Genomic DNA, 25,658 nt, shown 5'->3' with positions numbered 1-25,658 from the left:
AGATACTCAAGAGATAGGTTCGTGTACCCTCGAGCATGTTTTTCGACACATACCAGAAACTGTGACCCATTTAATATTGTATAACGATAGTTGCGGTGGACAAAATCGTAATATAAAAATGTGTCTTATGTTACAATATATTTTGCACAAATCTCCATTTCTGAAAACCATTAAACAGAAATTTTTTGTACCAGGGTATAGTTTTTCCTCCTGAAACTGAGACTTTGCTGTGATTGAAAAAGCCAAAAAAATGAAGGACCAAATTTTTGTTCCAGATCATTGGATAGACCTTATTAAAAATGCAAAGAAGAGGGCCCCAATATTTGTTGTAAGAAAAATGGAGACCCATGAATTTCTCAGTACAAAATCATTGGAGAGTGGGATAACTAATAGAAAAAAATTAACAAATGGCGAAAAAGTTTCATGGCTAAAGACATGCTGGATAAAATTGGAAAAAGGATCACCACACTCATTTCAAATGAAGCAAACACATTTAGAAAGTGACACATTCGTGTTGCTGGACGTAACAAAGCGAAATCGTGGACGGCCATCTACCACTATCAATCTTGAACTTGAGCCCTTGTACCCCAATGGTAGAAAACTCACAAGAGAAAAGCTAAGTGATCTTTTTGAGCTAATACAATTCATACCACCTGCCCATCATCCCTATTATCTTGCTCTTAAAGGTGACGAGGAGGCAACTGATTTGGGTCTAACAGATGATTCTGGTGACGAAGACATAAATTAATGCATGCTACATTTATAAAAGAATCATTAACAAGTCATAAACAAAACATCCATTTAGCCTAACCAACTCTATTAACAATATTTTAAAAATTTTGAAGAGGCAAAGTTGCCTAACATTTTTGTTATTGCAGAACACAGTAATATAGTGTCCTAATTTTTTAGTAGATATACTAGTCTTTATTATAAATACTATTTTTCTGATAATGATACTTTTTCCTGTTATTTTTTAAAATATCCTTAAAGTCTTTTACAGTTTAATAAAAATGAAGTAATTGTGGCTTAGACCACTTTTTCGCTGAGTCCTTCGATTGATATTGTTTAGTGACAACTTCAAAATAATTATCAATTACTTTTTGCGTACAAGAAGCGGCTCTGGCAGATGCTAAAGTGTGAGTTTTTCTTGTGGAAATTTCTTCAGACCATTGGTTTATAAATGCATAGAATCAGTCTTTGCCAGGCCTGCCTTTTTTAACTAGGCCTGATTGATTTGTACGAAGAAGGTAACCGCATACAAAGTCCATGACATCATTTCGTGTTAAACCATAACCCCAATCACATAGGAACTTAAACGCATGCACCATAATTGACTCTGTTTGCTGTGAGAGTACGGTTGTTGATCCTGATCCCTTGAAGCTAGCATTGTCGTTGTTCTTGCGACCTATTAGAGTTGAGAATGGAATGCCATATTTGAATGCAGCTTTTCTCATTGAAGTATTTTTTTCTTTTATATTATTTAACGCATTTAACTTCTATATCATTTAACGCATTTAACTTCTATATCTTCTTCATTGTACGACTTTTGACTTGTTGTCATCTTGAAAGTGAATAGTTAATAAATATCATTGAGTAATTTTTGTAAAATAACTTTATATAGGAAGAACCAGGAACTAACACATGAGAATAATTCAATAATTTAATTCACCTAGGTACCTAATTTAAAAATTCACATACTACTTAATAAAGGAATGTAAAGTAAATATGTGAATGATCAGTTTTACCAGAAAAAATTTAATATTAATTTTTCTTACTTTTTTGTCTAACTTTTAACTATAAAACTAAAAAAAATTATGTAATCGGTATTAAAATTAAATTTTCTACAAGAAAGAGGTAAAATTATTTTTAAACGGATTATTGTTCCCGAATTATTACGATAGCAAATAAAAGAAAAAAGCAAATCTTTATGACTCTCTTTTAAACTTTTATAAAGATAAAATGACTGAAAAATGACTTGGATTTTATTTTGACACATTTGAATAGAGGAGATGATTCTCTTTCTTCTGGTGTTTTTATTTTTTAAATATTCCTATCAGTTCCGGTTTTATTTAAATTTTTCGATCAGTGATCGAAAAAATAGTATGATTGGTTTGACCCGCTTTTACTCTATAAATTGCTAAACTATTTTCTATACTTACTTCAATTAGAATATGATCTTAACGATAATTATTTATTTAATATAATTCTTTATGTAATATTTCTAAACTAAAAAATAATAATTAAATTCCTAAAGGTAAAAAGTTTTAACTTGCTTGATAGATCTTTTTCTTATGACCACGTGCACTTGAGAACGCGCTCTTTCAAATTTAGAAAAGCCTAGTAACTAATTAAAACTTCTTTAAAAACGAAAGCGAAACGACGTTGAACGTTAAACGTTAAACGATGACTCTAGCAATTATATTAAGATGAACTTAAAAATAAAGATTTAACTTTTAAAGAATTTGAAACAGTTTTAAGCAGCTTCAAACAAAACAAACCTCCAGGACTTGATGACGTAAATGGCAACATTGTAATTAACTGTTATAATGAATTGAAGTTGCTTTTATTTGAAATTTGAAAATATTTGTTGAAAAAGGGTGTTTTTTCTAAAACACTCAAAGCAGCAGTTAAACCTATATTTAAATCAGGTAATAAAACCTATATTAACCTATATTGGTAATTACAGATCAATATCAATACTTTTCATTTTTTTCTAAGATTTTTGAACTAATTATGTTCAATAGATTATATACCTTTTTTAAATATAATAATTTATTTTATTCAAAACAGTTTGGATTTCAAAAAAAAATATTCCAACGCAACAAGCAATACTATACTTAATTAATAAAATAAAAAATTCTTTTTGCAAGCGGATATCTACATTAGGTAAATAAATCGACCCCTACAAAGCGTTTAATACAGTGGATCACAAAATACTTGTAAAAAAACTTAAGGTGTATGGTATAAGAGACATATCTAGCAGGTGGATAGCAGGCTATCTAAGTCAATCTTTTTTTAAGCCTCTTTTTTTCTTTATATATGTGAATGATCTCTTGAGTGCGTCAAGTTTATCAACAATTATGTTTGCTGATTACGGCAATTGTTTTATGTCGGGAAAAGATATACCTCAACCATTCGTTCAAATGAATAATGAGTTAGAAAATTATTCAACGTGGTTCAAAGCAAACAAACTTTCTATTAATTCTAAGAAAACAAAGTTTTCTTTATTTCATCCTTCAAAAAAACAGAAAGAATTCCTATTTCTTTTCCAAAACTAATGATTAAAAACACATAAATTAGTCGCAAAAAAGTAACACAATTTCTTGGTGTTCTCATCGACGAAAATATTTCCTGGAATAAACATATTACCTATATTGGCAACAAAATATCAAAAAGTATTAGATTTCTATACCAATCAAGGGATTTACTAAATAAACATTTAAAACAAATATATTTCAGTTTTATACTAAGTTACTTAAATTATGAAAATATGCATGGAGTAGTACTTCTAAAGGCAAACTAGAAACACTCTATAAGAAACAGAAACATGCTTTAAGAATAATGAATTTTAAAAATAAAAACGAACATGCACAACCACTTTTTGAAAGTATGAATAATAATACAATATATGCTAAACATATTTAAAGTTTTATATCTCATGTACAAAAGTAAATTTCAACAATGTACTTCAATTTTTCATGATCACGATGAAATAAAACTTAACTTTAAATATACATTGCACACAACAGGCACCTTAATTGAACCTTTATTCGTAACTATGCAGGAACAATTTAAAGCTGCATATCGTGCTTCTCATATTTGGAATAAAATCTCAGCAAAAGATAATATTCTAACACATGTACAAAATAAAAATTGCTTTCAAAAATTAGTCAAAAAGAATATTTTAGAGTATATAAGTCTTATTAATGATTCAGTATTAGTATTAGTAATTGCTGGTGTGAGCCAGTGAGTGTGGTATTACCACAGTATGACAGCTGATTTACTTGATTGCTGCTCATCCAGCAACCAAGTAAATAAACTTTAAAACTGTTAACTGATTGTGCTTTAACCAACTCGCTTTAAATAAAATAAAATAAAAATATAAATTGGCTGATCTATTAAATAAAAATTTTTCACGACAAGTTTGCTTAGTGATTTCTTTGACATATTTAAAGCTGTGACCTCTCGTTTAAGTTTGTTGAATACTAATTTTTTGATTGTTTCCAAATCGTTAAAACCGTTGAAGAGTTTAAAAAGTTGAATTTGCTCAGTGATTTTTTTTACATTGCTTTTTGTATTTTTATTTTAATTACAACTTTTAGAGTTTTTTTGTTCTTAATACTGTTTATTTTATATTACGCTCATTTTTTAACTTTTTTAACGTTTGTTTTTAACATCATTGTGAAAAACTTAATATTGTAAAAAGGTGAATGATTCACAGCGGTTCTTGATGATAAGACCTTCTGGTCTTTTGCGAGTTTCCGGCGTTTTTTTTTTTTTTTAACTATAACACTGTTATTTTATAAAGTTTTTTAATAATTAACTTTTATAAACATATATTTATAACTCGTTTATTTTTGAATGTATACAAGTTTTTGATACAAACTTGAATTGTAAAAGAACGAAAAAAATTAATGCAAAAAAAAAAGGCTTGTCAAAATAAATTGGTTTGCTAACTCTGAAAGTCTTTGCCTAAGAGACCTTCAACGAGATAGTTGCCAAAAGCAGTAAACATCCGCCCAGGATGAATATTTTTAATGAGACACATCTTTAGATTTACACAACAATAATAAATAGCCCCTTTTTAGCGAGCCGCTAAAGAGGGGGTATTTTAACTGCAACACCTTTTTGATGTTTGAGAAAATTAACTTTCAGACAAACTTCAACTTAAGCATGTTTATGCATATATCAAATAAGAATGCAAAAAATTGCTGTGATTAGAGACTGGAAACAACAAATCTTTAAAACTTGTACTCTCTCTACCATAAATGTGTGAACAATAACTTACTCAGCTTTATATTATTACAGTTATAAACTAAATTTATCTCACCTTTGCACTTGAATTTCATTAAATAACGTTATAGTGTTTGAAATTTATGTAAAGTTAATAACCTTTTTTATTTTTTTTTTTTATTATTATATAATCTTTTTCGTCAATATAATTTTTTTTTTTACAAAACTGTTAACGTAACAAATTGACTGGAGCAAGCAGAAGACGATGGTCTTATCATCTTGCCCCGTTAATTTCAATTATGTTTTACAATCAATATCAATTAAATATAAGATAAACACAAATTATAAGATATTTAAATATATATAAATATAAGAACTCGTATAAGTAAAATAGCCAAGTAAATGTATCTTTATAAATATAAATACAATTAAATGCATTAACCATAATCATTTCCAGCTATTGTGTAAATGGAAAGAAAAAAAAAATTTCAAGACGTGTGAAAGTTTTTTTAAAAATAAGAGATTGTTCAGTAATGTTGAGGTCAAGGTCTTTCATTTTGAGGGTTTGGAAAGTTTACGTAGTCATAAAGTTTAAGATTAAAAACGTTTGGGGAAGAATGCCCGAAACAAAAGTGTTTAAAATTTTACGTTAAAGATGCTACATTTCCGCCCTCAAACTATCCATACCCATACCACCCCAAACCCACGCCATACCCTCCATACCCATCCTCGTTTTTACGAGTGTTTATGATATATTATGCTAATTCAGAATTGTTAATTGATCATATCAAATTCATATAAATTGACTGTATCAGTTGATTATATTAAAAATATATATTAATCAATTTTGTTTAAAAATGCATTTTACAAATAACTTTAGCCGCATTTGATTTATAAATTTTAATAAGTTCTGATACAATTTTCAGAAATTTATTAATCAAATGCCAAAACAAAAAGTTTTTTAAAGGTAAAGAAGTTTTAGTTAACTTTAGAAAAAATTTATTTGAGATTCTACTAATTTAATGATTGTTTTTTTTTACTACTAATTTAATGATTGTTTTTCTACTAATTTAATGATTGTGATTCTACTAATTTAATGATTGTTTTTTTCATTTGTTTGTATCATGAATAAAACTTGAGAATTTTCTGAAAATAAGATTGAAAATTTTTTTATAAAATTTCTTTTCTAGTGAGGCATGCATTATGTTTATTAGTTAAAGGTTTTTTTAATAAATTTCACACTGGTTTCATTCTAAATAATGAATTTCACCTACAAATCTCTGTCATTAAGAACGAACAATTTTGCATTTTGTTTCGTGGAATCCTCTCTGAAAATAATATTTTCAATTTTTGATTCTTCTTTAAAATGAATTTCTTTATCAAAACGAAAATAAAAATAAAAATATTTTTTTAAATAGAAAATGTATCTTCTCTTAGCATTTATAACGTATATTTTAATTTTATTTTTATTTATCATAGTTTATAATTTACATTAATGAAAAGGGTTTTTCTTGTAATGCATTTATATTTTCATTGCCAAGTTCTTTTTTTACGTTCTATTTTGACAAAAAAAAATGAATTTTATGGTTTATATTAACTCTTAGTCGTATCTTAAACAAATTTTTTATATACATAAAAAAAAAATCCTTCTAATCGAACAGTTGAGAGACTAACATGTAGGCTATCCAATTAGATAATTATAGGAATCGAATCTTCGTCTAGGAGGTGGAAGCGGTAATCCTGTAAAATAAAAAAACATTGTAATAATGGGAGTTAAATGAAAAAATAATAAAATGTCACAGAATATACTCAGCCGATAAAAATACGTAGTCTTCAGTTGATATAATACGATAAAAAAATAGTATTCAATTGATAAACTACAGAGATTAGAGAGAGAAAAAAAATCAATAAAAATTTCCGACTTAAATACGACTTTTGTCGACATAAGTAGTTACTTACGTCGACAGAAGTACTACTAAACGATTTTAAAATGTTGTGTTTTGAACTTGCAATTCAAAACAAAGTCAAAAAATTAAAATAGTATATTACAAACATTAAACATAGGTTTATTTTTAAACTTTTTCTTTTTTACAAGTCTTTTTTTTGTTTTTCTTTTTTTGACGTTAGTTTTAAAAACTTTACTTAACTACTGCATCTAATGTTAATTTTAAAATTTTTTACTAAAATGTTGTTTTCAACGAAACGCAAAACGCTTTTATTCCTCAATATTCAAAAAAGTTTTCAATGTCGTAAAACATAAAATGTTTCCTTAACAGCAGCAAAGTTTACTGTAGCAAAATGCGAATGTTTTTGTTACAGCGAAACTCTAAATTTTCTCACCACAACAAAACGCAAAATGTTTTCATAACAGCAAAACGCAAGTTAAATTATAAGTATAAAGCTAAAATGTTTTTGAAGAAAAGAGAATTGGATTTTTTGAACTCTGATTTTTGCTTACTAAGTTCCGATCATAAACCTGTGTTTCTTCGTAATTTTCTTGCCTTTTGGTGTATGCAATTTTAAAGGAACACTATTTGGCGGATTTGGTCTAACTGACTTTTCATTATTAAGAGATTCGTAAGAATCCTTGATCTTTTCTTCTGCTATATTTAATTCAGTCATTGATTCAGAAAGCTGAGGTCGAGGCTTATATTCTGAATGCAAGTCATGAAGCAAACTAATTTGTTCATTTTTTCCGGGAATGTTTCCGGGTTGCTCAACAACACCCGGTAGTCTTTGCGCCTCTATCCGACCAACGTTGTTTGTAAGACGGTGTTCTTTATTTAGAGTATCAACGCTGTCTATCATTTCATTTGAATTGTCAATATCTGATAGTTCTCTAGATTCCGACAATGCAACTTGACTTTCTCTCTTGCACTAGGAAAAAAAGAAGAGCTTAATAATTAAGCAAAAAAACAACGACTGCATTTAAAGTTGTAACCGAAAGTATAAAAACTACGACTCTTAGTATTTAAAACAACAACTTTAAAAAGTATTTAAAAACGATCTAGACAGTAGAAGAAAAAAAAAAGTAACTATATTAAACTTACTTTGTATACTAGATTAATTAATTTTATATCTTGGTCGCTAAGTTTCGTTCTTTGCCCCATCCTTCCCATTTTAATATTCGGATTTTTAGGCATAATGGTTGGCTTACCATTCACAGAGAAAGCAGAAGGAAGAAAGTTCATGATGCTATCGTAATCGTATCTGTGAACAAATTTTACTTATAAGTACAACTAAGGAATATATATTTATGATAAATATATACAATGATAATTTATTTGTGATAAATATATATAAGGATTATATATTTAAACTAATAATTATAAATAATTATATACTTATACCAATATATATAAATATTTCTTAATAAGAAACCCGATATTTATTAAAATAATTTTCCGAGCAGCCTGTATTGTTAGGCTAACAGTATTCTGCATAGGCAGAGTGTTGTTAGCCTACCAATTCTACTTTATCATTAATTTATTTTTACATTTTTAAATGTTAAAATTGATTGTTAGTATTTTCTTAATACTAACACAAAAATAAAAAAATTACTTTAACATATATATTTAAAAGCTTAAATCCTTTCCATACAAAACATAATATACACTAAATCATAGTTATTCAAAAATGATCAATTACTAAATAAATTTAGAAATAACTCATTATTTGAAGATAATAGTTTTAGTTTTTGTTTAAACTGATTAAGAATTATTTTAAAATCATTACTGATTATATATTAATAGTTATTTTAATTTATCCTTAGGTCCCCTTATAGTTATTGAGAACTCGGTGGAACTATATATAGTTTTGGGTTAAACAGTAGTTATTCAAGTATTTGTTCGGTATTTTTGTGATGAATTTCATTAAATAACAATTTGAAGATTTTTGGAATTGTATTTTTATTAGTTTTATGCTTAAAAATTTAAAGATAATATATGTTTATTTGGTATATATTTAGTGTTTATAGTTTTGTTGAACAATGGTTTTGAATGTTTTTGAATGGTTTTTGAATGGTTTTGAATTTAATTACATTATTTAATTTCCCGAAAAGAATTATTGGTGCAGCAATTTACTTTTCTTTACCTAAATAATGCTTGCATAGGATGGTATGGATCCTATACAAGTAATGTTTACATAGGATGATATGGATAAAGATAAGTAAATGAGAAATATATATTTATTTTTGAAATGACTGCTTTAAGAAAGATTTAGCTTCATGAGTAATCTATACTTTTAGAAATATTATTTTCAATCGTGTAATCTTTCCAAGTTTTTAGAATTCCTAAAAAATTACATCTAAAATTCTTATTGAACCTTCTTTGTTTACAGTGTCATCATCAATAACAATTTTTGTAAGTTTTAGAGGAATTTTAAAGGTTCTAGTAAAATTAATAGACAGTTTCTTTACATTTACCCATTCATTTAGTTTTAGAGGTTCATTATTGACCGTTTTAAACAACATTTTAATATTACTGTAGGAATAAAAAAAATTGTACCACCAGCAAATAATATATTAAAAAAATGTCAAAAGCTTTGCTCAAATCATTAATATAAAATGAAAAATAAAAGTGGTCTAAATATAGACCCTTGAGGGACGTCTTAACTAATGTTGTTATTTTTTTATTGCTGAATGAAACATTTTTTTCTATTAGATAAGTAGTTTTTGAAAGTTTGCTTTTGATTTTGAAGTTTTATTGTTGATATAATACTTTGATCAACTGTATCAAACAGCTTGTTTAATAACATTAGGACAATATTATGTCAGCAGAGTGCAGTGGTTTAGCAACAATAGGTTCATCAGATTCAATCAGAGCAGCTGTGGCGCAGTGGTAACGCACTTGCCTCAGAAATAAAGGATCGTGGTTCAAATGCCACCTCTGGGCAAGTTTTGTGGTTAGGAAGGAGGCGTGAACTTGGAAGTTCACGCCTCCTTCCTAATGCTCATCCGCGGTGCTCTGTGATAAGACCGTAAGGATTTCTTGGGGCATCTAAATAAAAATTAAAAAATAAATCAATGCCCCCGACCATATAAAGCCCCAATCATCTTCATTTTACCATAAAGTCATCTTATTTTAGTATACAGCTATGATACCTATTATACTGCTGCGAAAAACCAAAACATAGTAATTTGAAAAAAATTATAACTTTTTAAACTTTACAAACATAGTTTAAAGCTAGAGTTACTATCTTTTTTCTTGCTAATATTTCAAAAAATAGAAAATAATTTATGTCACAAATTACATTGCACCGTGCAGAGTTACTTTTGCAGTACAGTTCCATTTACAGTAAATGTTACAACTCAAAAAAACACTCTAAAACGATTTTTTAAGTTACTGTGTTTTGGCTATTTACGGTAGGATACCCAACGTCCGTTGATTGGCATACAATGTGTTTGCCAACCATAACGGAGGCGTTATGGTTGGCGTACACAATGTATGCCAACCATAACAACTTTGATGTAAAACTAACAATGGCCAGACGTAATGCTGACCTAATGAAACATGCACAATCCCAACATAAGCCAATAAAAGAAGCCAACTATATGACAATTCAGTTTGGGCAACATCAAGGTTTCGTCAGCCCAAATGCGGCAGAACAACATTATGCTAACTAAATTGTGCTGTTTAGGTAAGTTTTTATAAACTTTTTATTACTTTTTCAAATATATTAGTCAGATTTCTTTGCAACCTAAAAATTTTCACAAAAAAACCCTCATAAAACCGGGATGTTCTAAATAAAACTTTATATCTGGAACAGTTTGGTTAGACACCATATGTAACGTATATAAAACATTGAATTAAAAATAGTGTAGACAAATGCTTTTTTTTATATAACTGTACAACAAAATTTGTTAACATAAAAAAAATAAAAAACTTACGGTAAATTGTATTTATCGGTCAAATAGTGTGGATATTTATCAAAATGTTCCAGTTTTCCTATAAAAGTTACAAGAAGTTTGTTAGAAATTAACTATACGTTTCAATTATACATTTCGACTATTCAAATTAACTATAGATTTAAAATTTTGATAATAATAGAAAATACTTGATTTTATGTTTTCAACCATAATTGTGATAGCTTTGTCTCTAATCATTCTAGTATGTTCATGAAGAAAACCTAATGTGTGCATAAGTTCGTGCAAAGCCGATCCTAAAAAGTTTGATTCAAATTTGTTAATTTGTAGTAAAGTAGAGTGGGGAAACAATGTCTTAAGCTTCGTTAATTTTTCAGAGCCGACGATACATGGGGGGTTAGGGGCACTGGCCCCCTAACTTTTTTCTAAAAGATCTTTTTTTTCATTTAAGAACCTTCTAGATATAAAGGACTTAATGATTGTGCCCCTCCACTTTAAAACCCATGTTGTCAACCCTAATTTTTTGAAATTATTTTATACGATCTTAAGGGGGCTCACCCCTGTCAAAATAGCAAAAAAAAATTTTTTTTTGATATTTTTGGTTTTTCATGTTTCAAGTGTAAAAATTAACGAGGAGGCTGATTCTGAATTAAAATTTTCAAAAAAAAAACACATTAGTATGTCTATTTCTTGATTATTTGATCATAGTCAAAAATAACCTTCTTAGCAACGTCCATAGCAACAATTTTATTTTCTCTTCTCCACTTATCTACAACACCTTTTTCTTAAAAGTTAATCTTCTATAATTAATCTGAGTCTGTAAAGTATTAGTTTTTCAAACTGCTTCCATGTAGGTCTGGAAAAGCTTACAAAATGAACTTTGTAAGCATGCTAACCACACTGTAATACAACCACATAGATACACTACACATTGTGTTTAACTTTTTATTATAAATTAAATTTTGTTCTGTAGATTATTTAGTGATTATTTTGTTTATTTATAAATAACTTCTTGGCATTTTTAGTTGTGGATAAGTATTAAAATAATTATTAGTTCAAAAAAAGAGCTTGGTTATCAAGTTGATATTGGAAAAAAATTATGTGGCAAATAAAAAAACAATAACAAATGATAAAATTAAAAGAGTAAAGTTTAAAAAAAAAGAAAAGAAAATTTAAAGGAAATCAATACACAAGCAAAAAACAATTTGTGTCCATGCAATCTGAACTATTAAATCTTATTCCAAGTACTTCAGCATCATTACCAAAGACAAGATCATTTACTAAGCTGTCAAGCCATGCTATTTCTCAGCCTTTAAATGATGGTATTACTGGAAATAGAATTTTGGATATGTTTAATTTATCAAACTTAATTTCAGTTCTTGGTTGTCCTCAATGTAAACAAAGTTCATGTTTAAAGCTGAGTGAAAGTTCAAAACATGGATTAGCAAGTAAAATGACTGTAAAATGTTTTTTGGACATAAAAAAAACTGCCATTTATGTCACGAGGGTTTGATATAAACTACAGAATAGTATACTCAATGCGTAGATGGTGGTCAAGGCTTTGCTGGTATTAATCGCTTTAATGCACTTATGAATTTTCCACCACCATTTACATCAAATAACTATAACAAGATTGTTTTTAAGTTAAAAAAAGTATTAAGTTTATTGCCACTCAAACTATGAATGATGCAGCTCAAGAACTAAAAGAGTTATCCAAAAATCAACCACAGAATAGTTTTTATGATGTACCTGTGTCATGTGATGGCACCTGGCAAAGACAAGGGTTTTCATTGCTAAATAGAACAGTTAGTTGCATTTCAATTTACTTACAAACTTTAACTTTAACATTGGAGCTAATGCTGTTATTAATTTGTATGAAAGACTAAATATGGTTCCAGGATTTTATACCAATCTTGGGTGTGATAAAATCAATACCAAAAGTTAAAAATGTTCTCCGTCATAGTCAAATTAGAGGACAAAAAAAACAAAAAGATGATAAAAAAAAAGCAAAATGAAGGAAAAACCTATAAAGCAGAATTATTTTAAAATTAATTTTGAAGATGTTGTTTTTTATTTTATTTAGTTTTTTTATTCTGGATATGCTGTTTTCTTATTTTTAGTTATATATCATTTTTTTGATAAAAAATGTTTTTCATGTGATATAGTCTTTTTATATAAAATTATAGATAATGTAGATGTTGTATAAATTTCCATTACCAAAACACCTTTTCAATTGACTTAATTATGCTTAGAATTGAAAAGCTTTAAAAAATAATATCTTACTATAACTCTTTTTACAAAACGTTTTACGTTTTGCTTATTTTTTTAGCATTTTTTCCAAATTTAATAGAATTTAGAAATGTGGTAACTTTGGTTCTATTATAGCTGATATTTTCACACAATAGATTGTTTCATGCAATAAACCAAAAGTTTGATTTAAATATTTTATATTGTTTGTGATTAATTTGTCTAAAGTTCAATTTTATGTTTAAAAAATAGAAAAATATTGTTAATTTTTTAAAAACTCAAAAAGTCATTCTTCCCGAAATAATATTTCACTTTTTTTTGGTTTATTGCATGCATCTAATGTAAATAAATAATGTTAGAAAGTTTCATTGAAAAATAGTGTACCAACCCGAGGGAATTAGCTTTCCAAATTTCAAGAATTTATGACTTTCGCCATTTTGAATTTGTAACCATGGCAACAGCTGACATTTTTTAAAAATGAAAACATATTTTTTTAAACACTATTATAATATTCTTTCCAATGAATACCCTAAAAATCCTATGAACTTGGAAGTTGTCGAAATATTTTTGAGGGGGGTGAGCCCCCTTAATATTTTATCAATTTGTCTTGATGTAACTTTTTTTCTAAGTTTTTTTGTTTGTTTTTTTAATATATTTTGCTGTTCATATAATAATAAATAATAAAATTACAATGAAATTTTCACGTTACACAAAAAATATATATAAAACAGACAGGGGCTCAAAGAAGACACGGATGACTAGTGTCACCACAATATTTTTATTGAGTCCCTTTAACAATAACATTTCAAGTCCACATGGCTTTAGTAAACTTTCAATAAAATATTTTTTCTGAAAAATACTACATGAAGAATATTCGTTAAAAATCTTAAATTTGTTTTAAATATTAAAGTCTTTAAACAAATTTAAGATAAACATGCTCTAGCATATCAAATATATATAAGTAATATATATAAGATATAGAAGCATATAAATATTTAAGTATAAACGTATACAATTACATACATACACACATGCATACGCACAAACACACATATGTACATACACATACACACACATATATACATACATATTAGCATACACATAAACACACACATATACAAGCATGCATATATGTCAGAAATTAAGTTTTAAAAAGAGAGTTTTATTAAACTTTGTATTATTTTACTGAAAAAGCAATGTAAACTTCATTATAACTTACTTATTATAAACTTTTAAAAAATTATTTTATCCCGAGATACCAAGTGCGTTTTTAAGGAGTAATAACATAATATAATAGCGAAAGTTAAAAAAATATTTTTGGTTTTCATACATGATGTTTTTTAGTGAAATACTACGATGATAAGTAAAAGAATGTAAATAAAGATACAACTAAATACATGAATTATTGAACCTACGTTTCATTTTCAATGGAAACGTTTTTATTAGGTTTAAACCTTATAAAAACGTCTAAAAAACGTTTTAAAAACGTACCGTGCCCACTGGGGAGTCTTTATTAACATGAGAGTTTGTTTGATATACAAAAGCACATTTTTTAATTGAAATATATCTATAGACGCAATCAGGTTAATAATTATTATTTTTAATCACTTTTACACAAATAAATTGATAAATTTTAGTGTAATTTGATCTTTTGCTCTGCCAGTATCATTTTTATTGCATTTTACGAAATGCCTAAAGGAAAGTATTTGACAGATGCTGAAAAAATACAAATTAATCGTGGCTCAGAAATCTCACAAGCACTTTCTATACGAGAAATAGCATGAAAAATTGGAAGATCTGACCATGTTGTACGAAACTACATTGCAAGAGGTGACAATTACGGTGTTAAAAAAGCAACAAACGGCAACAAAGTATTAACAAATCGGCAAATTAATCGAATTCGCTTCGAAGCAACCAAAAATAAATTGAATGCAACACAAATAAAGGATAAATTATTATTGCCTGTCACCAATAAATATGTTGCACATATTCTACGTACAACACCAAACGTAAAGTGGAAGAAACCACACCAAAAACCAATGTTAAAAAAACACCATAAAATTGCTAGATTACAGTTTGCTAAAAACCATATGCATTGGACTCATGAGTGACAAAACGTAATATTATCAGATGAAAAAAAGTTCAATTTAGATGGTCCGGAATCTTACAGTTGTTATTGGCATGATCTAAGAGGAATAAATGACCCACAAATAAAACGAAATTATGGAGGAGGAAGTTTAATGATTTGGGGTGGATTTTCTTATTCAGGAAAATTGACTCTGTGTTGTGGTTTACCTAAAATGAACTCGATAAAGTATACAGAAATGTTGGATGATGTTCTCATAACTTATATGGATGAAAACATGGACGATAATGCCATATTTCAGCAAGATAATGCTGCAATTCACACATCTAGGCATTCTATGAAATTGTTTAAAGACCACAACATCCCAGTTCTCGAATGGCCAGCTTGTAGCCCGGGCTTAAATCCAATCGAGAGCGTGTGGGGAATGCTATCAAGAAAAGTTCATGACGCTAAAGCAGCCGGACACCAATTTAAAACTGTTACTGAGTTAAAGTGTAAAATCCTTGAAGCATGGTCCGAGTTGGATCATACTACACTTCAATGACTAGTGGAGTCAATGAAAGGCAGAATTTTCGAGGTGATCCAGTGTAATGGAGGACATACGCATTACTAATATCAATATATGTATATATATATATATATATATATATATATATATATATATATATATATATATATATATATATATATATATATATATATATATATACATATATACATATATATATAAACTCCGTTGCAATATAAATATTGAAATCTTTAGTCTAACAAATTAAAAATAAACATGCCCTAACATATGAAATATATATAAGTAATATATATAAGATATAGAAGTTCCAAACATTTATATGTTTATACTTATGTCAAATATGGATGTTTTGCAAAAAATTGCGACGATTGGAGCCTGGGAACAAAAAGGCCTTATAAATTTTAGCTCCCCTCTGCCCCAAACGTGAGAGCAACAAGTTGATGAAATATTTTTTGAACTATTTTCAACTAGACTTATTCTCATCGAGAAATTTTAAATTTCATAGTAAAATATTTTAGCGTTCAAAAAGTATAACCGTATAAAGTTTAAACTCCCCTCAATTTGAGTTGCAAATTTAGGTTGCAAATTTTATATGGTCATAATTTTTAAACGCTGAGAAATTTTACTATGAAACTTAAAATTTCTCGATGAATATAAGTCTAGTTAAAAATAGTACAAAAAATGTTTCGTCAACTTGAGTAAGCCGTGGCGCAGTGGTTAAAGTTCTGGCTCAGAACCCAGAGGTCCGAGGTTCGACCCTGCTCCAGCTGAACAAGTGACATTGGTACGGAAGGAGGCGTGAACCTCCAGTTAAATGCTCTTCCGCAGTGCTCTGTGATAAGACCGTAAGGTTTTCTAGGAGCACCTAAATAACTACAATAAAAAACAAAAAAACTTGTTGCTCGCGTTTGGGGAAAGGGTATAAACATATAAATGTTTGGAGTTTGCTCCATGTCTGGAAGTTAGATATCTCGAAGACCAAAAAATGCTGGCGCCACCCTTGTATATATATATGTGTGTGTGTACATATATATATATATATATTTTTTTTTTTTCAGTGTACAATGTTCGTGTGTTACATAATTCATAAGTCGTAATACATAAACATAAGTCGTACTACAATTACGCAAATGATACAATTCAGCGTTCTAACAATATAAAGCTAGGTTTCCGAAAGAAGATCATAAGGATCTTATCATCGGAACCTTGAAAGTAAAAAATTTTATAACATATATATATATATATATATATATATATATATATATATATATATATATATATATATATATATATATATATGTATATATATATATATATATATATATATATATATATATATATATATATATATATATATATACATATATACATATATATATATATATATATATATATATATATATATATATATATATATATATATATATATATATATATATAATTTAACGTATTTACATTATGCAAAGATACAACACATTTTAATATATAATAAGCTGAAGATTTAACAAATACATTTTGCATACATTTTTAGTAGAATTTTAGAATGTTGTCCATAAAAAGAATGAATTTTTTTAACTTAATTTTAAAAACAGGAAGAGTAATAGAAGGATCAAAATTTGTTAATATTATTTTATTCCGAAGATGGGGTGCACGATATGAAATACAAAATTTATTGAACTTAGTTCTACAAAAAGGTTCATTTATTCAAAGGTGTATTTATTTATTGGTTTTAAAGAAAAAAGGTCATTAAAAACAAATAAAGATACATTTTCCATATAAAAGTAAAACGTAAGACATTAAATATCTTCAGTTTATAAACATCTAGAACCTTCATATAATCAAAAAAATATTTTGAATTTGAAAAGCGCATAATTAACTACGTAGATTGCATGTTTCTGACGGCGATAAAGATGTTGTAGTTTACTTTTATCCGTACTTCCCCAGGCGACGATTGTACAATTTATATAATTGTGTATAAATGAATAATAGAGTTGGGTTAGGTTTTTTTTGTTTAGATAATTTTGGGCTTTGTATAAAATGCCAATATTTTTAGAAATTTTTGTGCTTACATGATCAATATGTTTTCTCTAAATAATATTCTCATCAAGATAAACACCTAAGAATTTCATAACAGTATCTCTTATTATTATCGTTTCATCAATATAAATTTGAAGCATATTACTTGGTAAAAAACGTTTTTTTGCGCAGGAGTGAAAGATAATCCATTTTGTTTTGTTGAACCAATTAGAAATGTGATTGAGTTCTATGTTTGTAGTTGAAAAGTGTTCATAAATATCAGTATGAGATAAGAAAAGATTAGTATCATCAGTGAACATTATACTTTTCAATTTGGAAGCTTTTTTTAAGTCGTTTACATAGATTAAAAATAGTAGTGGTCCGAGAATAGAACCTTGTGGGATACCACAGGTTATGCTCAGGGGTTAACTTTGCTGACCATCATTACTATACACAAGTTGTTTTCGATTTGTTAAATAGCTTTCAAACCATTTTAAGATTTTATTTTTTAAACCATAATGTTTAATTTTTGGGATTAAAATGTGATGATCGACCGTATCAAAAGCTTTTGATAGGTCAATAAAAACACTTAGTGTATATTGAGATTTTTCAAAAGATTCAGAGATGTTATGCATAAATTGAATAATGGCATGTTCAGTTGAACTCCCTTTTCTGAAACCATACTGATTGTTATGAAGTAAGTTGTTGTAATTAAAATAATTGTATACTCTGTTGAAGATAATTCTTTCTAAAATTTTAGAAAATACAGAAAGAACAGAGATGGGACGATAATTACTAATATTGGATCTGTCGCCTTCTTTATGGATAGGGGTAACCCTGGCAAGTTTTAAACGTTCAGGAAAAAATACTTTGATGAATAGATGCTCTGAAAATTTTAAAAAGAATATTTTTTAACTGTTCGTAGCAATCTATAATAATATTTCCGTTTATTTCATCTGCACCAGGTGTTTTATTTTTTTTAAAGATTTGAAAGCTTTTTCAAACTCATCAAATGATAGTTCGGCAGATAATTCTTCAGAGCAAATATCTTTATTAATAGGTATCAAAAATTTATATAATGAGGTTTGGGCTTTTGGTATTTTACTTGACAGTTTGCTCCATGTCTGGAAGTTAGATATCTCGATGACCAAAAAATGCTGGCGCCACCCTTGTATATATATGTGTGTGTATATGTATATATATATATATATATATATCCTTTTAAGAGCCCGAGTTAATGGGATTCTTCTGTATAATAAAACTGTTACAAATTAAATGATGTTAAAATACCGTTAAAAAAGCAATTATTTTATAGTTTTAATAACCTTCTTAAAAAAAGATCTTTTAGCTAAACAAGAATATTATGAACTCAGTGCCGCCGAGAGAAACTTCGGGCCCTGGGGAAGTTTTTTAATGGACCCTTATTATAATCAATCATATACATAGGAACGCTAGAAGAGTGCTCTAGTCTCTAAAAATTAAAATTAATTGAATTTTTTAAAAGTCGAAGTTATAAAGTCTTTTAAAAGTTAAAGTTAGGGAAAAGTGTACAAAAAATGCTAAACAGATTCATAATAGAGCTTTGCGAGCCTTTCAGTTTGCAAAAAAAAAATTATTAACTTCTTCAAAATTAATTTTCATAGCCATTTCGGTTTCAATAAATAAAAGTCCTAAGTCATTTAAGTGATTTTGTTTCATTGTTGATCTTAATACGTTTTTTATTCTTTTCAACACACAATCACAACAAACAATCTTTCTGCTTGGGAAACTGTCACTAGAATTGTGTAATTGCCTTATTGGAATTATAATGCTCAGAAATAGCATTTCCAATTTTTTTTTTTTTTAATTTCATTTAATAATTAAACGGGCTGAAGAGAAATAATTTGTATAATTAGCAATATAAATTGCTTTAAAATGTAATATTTCATCTTTAAGATGATCACCGATATCATTTCCATGCACTTTTGCAATTTATTTTTGTATTTCTTGATTTCATATGATCCACTCATGTTGGATCTGTTATCATAACCTTATGCGTGACAGTCACTTATAGGAGTAATATATCTTTGTAGCGTTTCGAGAAATGCAAATCTTTCCATAATTACGAATTTGTTGAAATTAATAGCAACGTACCGTAAAATGAATTTAAGTTGTTTTATATGCGCCGAACCGGGGGTTGAGTCTACAATAAGGAAATAATATTTTAGTTTCTCTTTCCTTTAAAATACAAGTTCTCAAATAATCAGCACAATATCATAAGAATTCATTTTGAATGTCTGCCGATAAGTAATGTACTTGCATCTCTGCTTTTCGTTTGTACCTGCTTTATGTTTTTAAAATGTTGTTCAAATGCGGATGGCAATGACTTAAAAGATGACTTCTAATAATCCCAGAAAATTTCTATTGTTTGAACCTTCAATTAGATGAGTAGAAAAACACCCCTAAAGACCAATCTATGCTCAGCAAGAAACAAAATTACATCTAATATTCGTTTTAATAAAACTTTCTATTTCTGTTTCTCATTTTGTACTTGTTTTACTATATGGCAATCAATAGTGGTAGGTTTATTAATATTTTCTAAATTTCGCCACTGGATATAAGATGATTTATGACTGCTGGATTTTTTATGGTCAGGTATTCTACCATATAATTTTTTGCACCCTCCATTAGCCTGCCAACCATATTCTGACTACCGTATTTATCCACAGGAAATATAGTTGGGTGCCAATCTGGACCTCTTAGAATGGCATTTTCTACGTTTTTTGGTGTTAAGTTTAATTGTAACACTCCAATATCAATATTGGCCCAGTCGGTATAGAAAAAAAGTATCGAAATATCAGATTGCACTTCGAGCGCATAAATTCCAATAAATTTCGTTTCACTTCTTGCACTTAAAGTGTCCGCGTTGATGTTTCAATTATTATAATTGTCATTGTTCTGTGTTTTTGAAGAAATTGTAAACCCGTATTTTCTAGTGTTTTCATACTTCTAGAATTTTCTCTTTTTTGTCGCTCTTTTCATTTTATTTTCATTGTATCCAGATTAATGGCGAGAGTCATATTCTTTATTACAGGAATTAAAACGTAGCTCTTTTATTTTTTATTTATACAGAATTATTCAATAAGTAATACAAATTAAAGTTTACGAATAATAACATTATTTTAATAATATTATCAATTGAATATAAGTATCTTTTATTTAAAGTAACTGTATATTTAATAAAAGTTCTAATTTATCACGCATTTGCAATTTACAAATTGTAAACTTAAGTTTTAAGATAAAAATTAATGCTTACAAAAAACAACAGCAATTTGTGTTTAAAACGAAAATTTAAAAATGCAGCATTAATGAAAAATCAAGTCTTCACAATAATTAATATTTTACAAAGAAAATTTACAAAAGAATAGTTAACGACGTCGATTGTAAAAATTTTAATTTTACGGAAGAGAAATAGAAAGAATAAAAAGAAGCATATTAAGTTGTCTAACTTCGATCCGAAAAGTGAAGCCGCTTATGCCCTAATTAGAAATGGTTCCACAACATTAACTATTTAATATTTTTTCCTTTTTACAAATAGCGGATTAAATTTGTAAACAAAAAAAGCGGCTTCATTTTTCGTCCAATAAAATCCCGCAAGCAAGACATCTACTTTATATACTATATGTCTAATTTGCAGGATTTTATGGGACAAAAAGTGAAGCCGCTTTTTTTCCATATATATTTACAAACATATATGTATATATATATATATATATATATATATATATATATATATATATATATATATATATATATATATGTATATATATATATTTATATACATATATATATATATACATACATATATACATACATACATACATACATACATACATACATACATACATACATACATACATACATACATACATACATACATACATACATACATACATACATACATACATACATACATACATACATACATACATACATATATATATATATATATATATATATATATATATATATATTCATATATATATATATATATATATATATATATATATATATATATATATATATATATATATATATATATATATATATATATATATATGTATACATATATATACATGCATATATATGTGTGTGTGTGTGTGTGTGTATATATATATATATATATATATATATATATATATATATATATATATATATATATATATATATATATATATATATATTATTTTCAAATTTTTTTTGTTTTATTTTTATTTTTCAAGAAATATTACTATTTATTGTTGTTTTTATATTTTAGCTACGTTGTTCTTATTATATATTAGCAAATGTTAACATAGTAGTAGCATATAATAATATTTCTTGAACTATGAGTTGGGATTAAAAACGTGACTATTAAAAATGTGACGTAAGCAATTATGCATTTCTCATTATAAAAATAAAAGAGATTAACGTTTATAAGATTTATTTATGAAATAATATTGCCTTTAAATTAAAGTAAATTACCTTTGTTGTTACAAAAATCACCAAGACTAATTTCTTGTTCTCCGCCAACACGTGCTAATTCTGACCAACATCTAAATATGAAAATATTCGTTAAACAAATATTTCTATAAAATATTTGTAAGGTACAAACTTATATTTGTAGCCATTAATTTGTATCATAAGATAATTGCTTTTCAATTGTTATTCGATTATAAATTGCAGTTATAATTATAATTCGTCCCATGAAAATAATAAGGTTTATATATATATATATATATATATATATATATATATATATATATATATATATATATATACACACACACACACATATATCTATATATATATATATATATATATATATATATATATACACATATATATATACATACATGTTATTACATATATATATATATATATATATATATATATATATATATATATATATATATATATATATATATATATATATATATATATATATATATATATATATATATATATATATATATGTAATAACATGTTTATATATATATATATATACATATATATATATAAATATATATACATATATATACATACTGTTATTAAAGTTTTGAACATTTTGTTTTAGATATTTTTCTGTAGCAAAGATAAGTAAATAATTATAGAGCAATATAGTAATAGCGTTATTAAAATTATATATATACATAAATATATTATATATAAAAATATATTAAAATGTGGAAACTTGTATCTTTACGACCTTTTCGTCCTTTTTTCTTGTCCTTCAATTAAAGTCAATAACAACTAGTGTTAAAAAATAATTTTAAAAATTTTATAAATTTTATTGAAGAAAAATGAATAAACGGCGTATAGTTTGTTAATATTAGCAAAAACGCAGTACCAAACCACAATAAAAAGTCAAAGTTTAATTCTTACAATATTTTTTTTTTTTGCAATTTATTTTTTTAAATAAAAAAAATGAATAGTTAGTAATAAGAAATAATTTAATATTGGATTTACTTTTACTAATATTGCTATTTAGAATCTAGTAAATGTTTAATTCAGCATTATTTTTAATTAATTACTCGTTCTTATTTGTTTATTATTTTGAAAGAACAAATAACTCTTTCTTAAAATAGACATTTTTTTAAAATCTTAATTAAAAAATTTTTTTGTTAATGTTGTTTTAAAAATTAAAAATTTTTTTCTTTTAGGTACAAATTCCCAAACCAACTTTATTTTTTTTCAAAAAAACATAAATGAGGACGACTGATAGAGGTTCAAATGTAATGAAAGCGAATCAACAAATATATTAACATCAGTTTTTTTCGCAGATTTATTTGTCATAAAGGATTTAGTGTCCTTAAGTGGTTAGAAATTTCATTAAAAATCCAGTGGTACTACTGATCTATCTAGAGCGTAGAAAATCCTTTATTTAGAGCCACAATGACAATGGTATACTTAATATGCGCCTACATAGCTCTCTAAGAATGAGAGTTCATCTGATGAAGAGACTTCAAACAGTGCTGTTAAAAATCTAAATGGAAAAAAACTAAAACCCACTGAGAAAAGTTGTTCGTTTACTAATGCTAAGTATGAACTAGCATTATATACAAACATCATGGAAGACCAATCAAAAGAAATTTTCTTGTGTCAGCACACTAGCAAGGAAGTTCTTGTGGATATCTCCACCATCGCCAGCTACCTCGAAACGAGTTTTTTCTAATTGCTGGTAATATTCTTTTTACCCTGCTTTTTCTCTAAAAGTTCATTATTACCTTGCTTGAAAGAGTTTATTCAACAATAAAAGTCAGTAAGGGTGAATATTAAACCTCAGAAATTTTGATCAGATGTCAGCAATACATCCAATGTCATAAACATATTTTTATTTTTTTATTTTTAATTGAACTTTAAACACGATTGATGACGTAAATTATTGTAAAAAAAGTAGTAATTTTCGAAACTGAATATTGGAGTATTATATAGTATTATACTAATTTTTATCAAAATCTTAAAAATGCAATTAAAAAAAATTATACAAATATAAAACTGTCCTTAAAATCTTGTAGGCTACAATATGACAAAAACTCAAACAAGATTTGCAGGAGGGAATAAATTTTATACAAATAAATAATGTTACCTTTTGTTGGATTGAAATTTTAAAATTTCATTATAGTTTTTATCATTCAAATGAAACAATCATGCAAAATTTACAAACACCCCAAATGAGATATTTCTAAACTTTACATGTTGTTGATTGTTTTTATTCTTCAATAAAGCATTCCAGCGTGCCTAAATTAAATAATAAAATAACCCGTTGTTCTGTGATGTAATGTTGACGTAATTTTGTTCTTTTGTTCTTTTTATGAATTTCACACAGGTCCAAGTTTGAAAATCTTCCATGGCTTGCTTAACAGCGCTGATTACCTTGCTACCTTCACGTCCAAAAGAAATTAAGTATTCCATAAATATTTATAATCAAAATAAATTAAAAAATTAAAATTATCCGCAAACAAATAAAAAAGTTTTTGCAAAGAAATTACATTCATACCTGCACTTTTATGAAACACGTATGGTATAACTGGGGTGCTCCAAATCATTTTCTCTGCTTCTTCTATGCGCTTAGTGATGTTACTTGATCTTCTTTCAGCAGGTTTATAAATGTGAGATCTTTTCCCAAATCTCATAGCTCTTTCTTTCATGTTACGTGCAGCATTACTATCATACACCCAAATATCACCCTCTACTTTACAGTACTGACAATTTTTAGGGCGTGGAGATGAGCGTGACAGCAGTGCATTTGCAGAAGATACTATGAAATTTTTAATATGTGTTTTATTTCTTAAACTATATTTTTGATAAATACTTTTATGCAACCTTTTACAAAGTGTTAAATAGTCTTAAGCTATAAAAACTTTAATTAAAACAGAAGTTCAAAACCCTAATTATTGTAATCATTTTATATCAATTAAAAACCTCAAGTCCCTAAAAATTATCAGACTTCCATTGAAAATCCTACAAATCATACACTAAGCAGATAAAGATTCTTACCAGCATTTTTCTTAACATCTGGTGTAGATTCAAAATGCTGAGGTGTTATAACTAAAAAAAGAATTGAGTTAAACTAAATTTCCTAAATACCTAAAAGACCAAATAAATACCCATGAATCAATACTAAACTAGTATTACGTAATAATTATAATTATTACGTCCTTGTAAAAAGATACAAAAAAAAAAATTTTTTTATAACTAAAAGAAAAAAAAAATTTAATTAAAAAAAAAAGTATGAAAAAATTTCCAAACTTTATAATACCATCTTCGTTATCCTCGCCACTTTGATAAATTTTGATTTTTTTCGCTTCTACTAAAAGAATAAGAATACAGTAAATATATAGTAACATTTTTTATTCTTTAAAGTACGAAGCAACTGTTTGAATTAGCTATTTTGTTTTGTTGACAAGTTTAATTCGTTAGAATCAATCAGAGGATGCCGAAAG

General features: G+C 26.9%; 1 protein-coding gene across 2 annotated transcripts; it reads right to left on the bottom strand.

Moving 5' to 3' along the window:
- Nucleotides 1-6,532: 6,532 nt before the first annotated feature.
- On the bottom strand, nucleotides 6,533-25,616 carry LOC101238148 (zinc metalloproteinase nas-15). 2 transcript variants are annotated; one of them, XM_065814640.1, is made up of 10 exons: nucleotides 25,475-25,616; nucleotides 25,213-25,263; nucleotides 24,713-24,973; nucleotides 24,476-24,596; nucleotides 22,198-22,268; nucleotides 11,008-11,112; nucleotides 10,841-10,898; nucleotides 8,004-8,163; nucleotides 7,412-7,830; nucleotides 6,533-6,693 (listed from the first exon to the last, which is right to left on the bottom strand). In XM_065814640.1, coding segments are annotated over exons 1-10 (1,335 nt in total). In that variant the 5' UTR covers nucleotides 25,563-25,616; the 3' UTR covers nucleotides 6,533-6,692. The 2 variants fall into 2 exon arrangements, with proteins under 2 accessions (XP_065670712.1, XP_065670711.1); XM_065814639.1 differs by having other exon boundaries at nucleotides 7,455-7,830.
- Nucleotides 25,617-25,658: the final 42 nt, after the last annotated feature.

Source organism: Hydra vulgaris, chromosome 12, assembly GCF_038396675.1.
Source record: "Hydra vulgaris chromosome 12, alternate assembly HydraT2T_AEP".
In the NCBI taxonomy this organism is placed as follows: Eukaryota; Metazoa; Cnidaria; class Hydrozoa; order Anthoathecata; family Hydridae; genus Hydra; species Hydra vulgaris.
The sequence above is the reverse complement of the archived record's forward strand: the minus strand, read 5'-3'. Positions and strand labels throughout refer to the sequence as shown.

Coding starts and splice junctions, on each gene's coding strand:
- LOC101238148 (XM_065814639.1), bottom strand. CDS start 25,562: ATGTTACTATATATTTACTGTATTCTTATTCTTTTAGTAGAAGCGAAA. Junction 10,899..11,007: donor GGTTGAAAACATAAAATCAA/GTATTTTCTATT, acceptor TAACTTTTATAG/GAAAACTGGAACATTTTGAT. Junction 7,831..8,003: donor TAATTAATCTAGTATACAAA/GTAAGTTTAATA, acceptor TTTTTTTCCTAG/TGCAAGAGAGAAAGTCAAGT.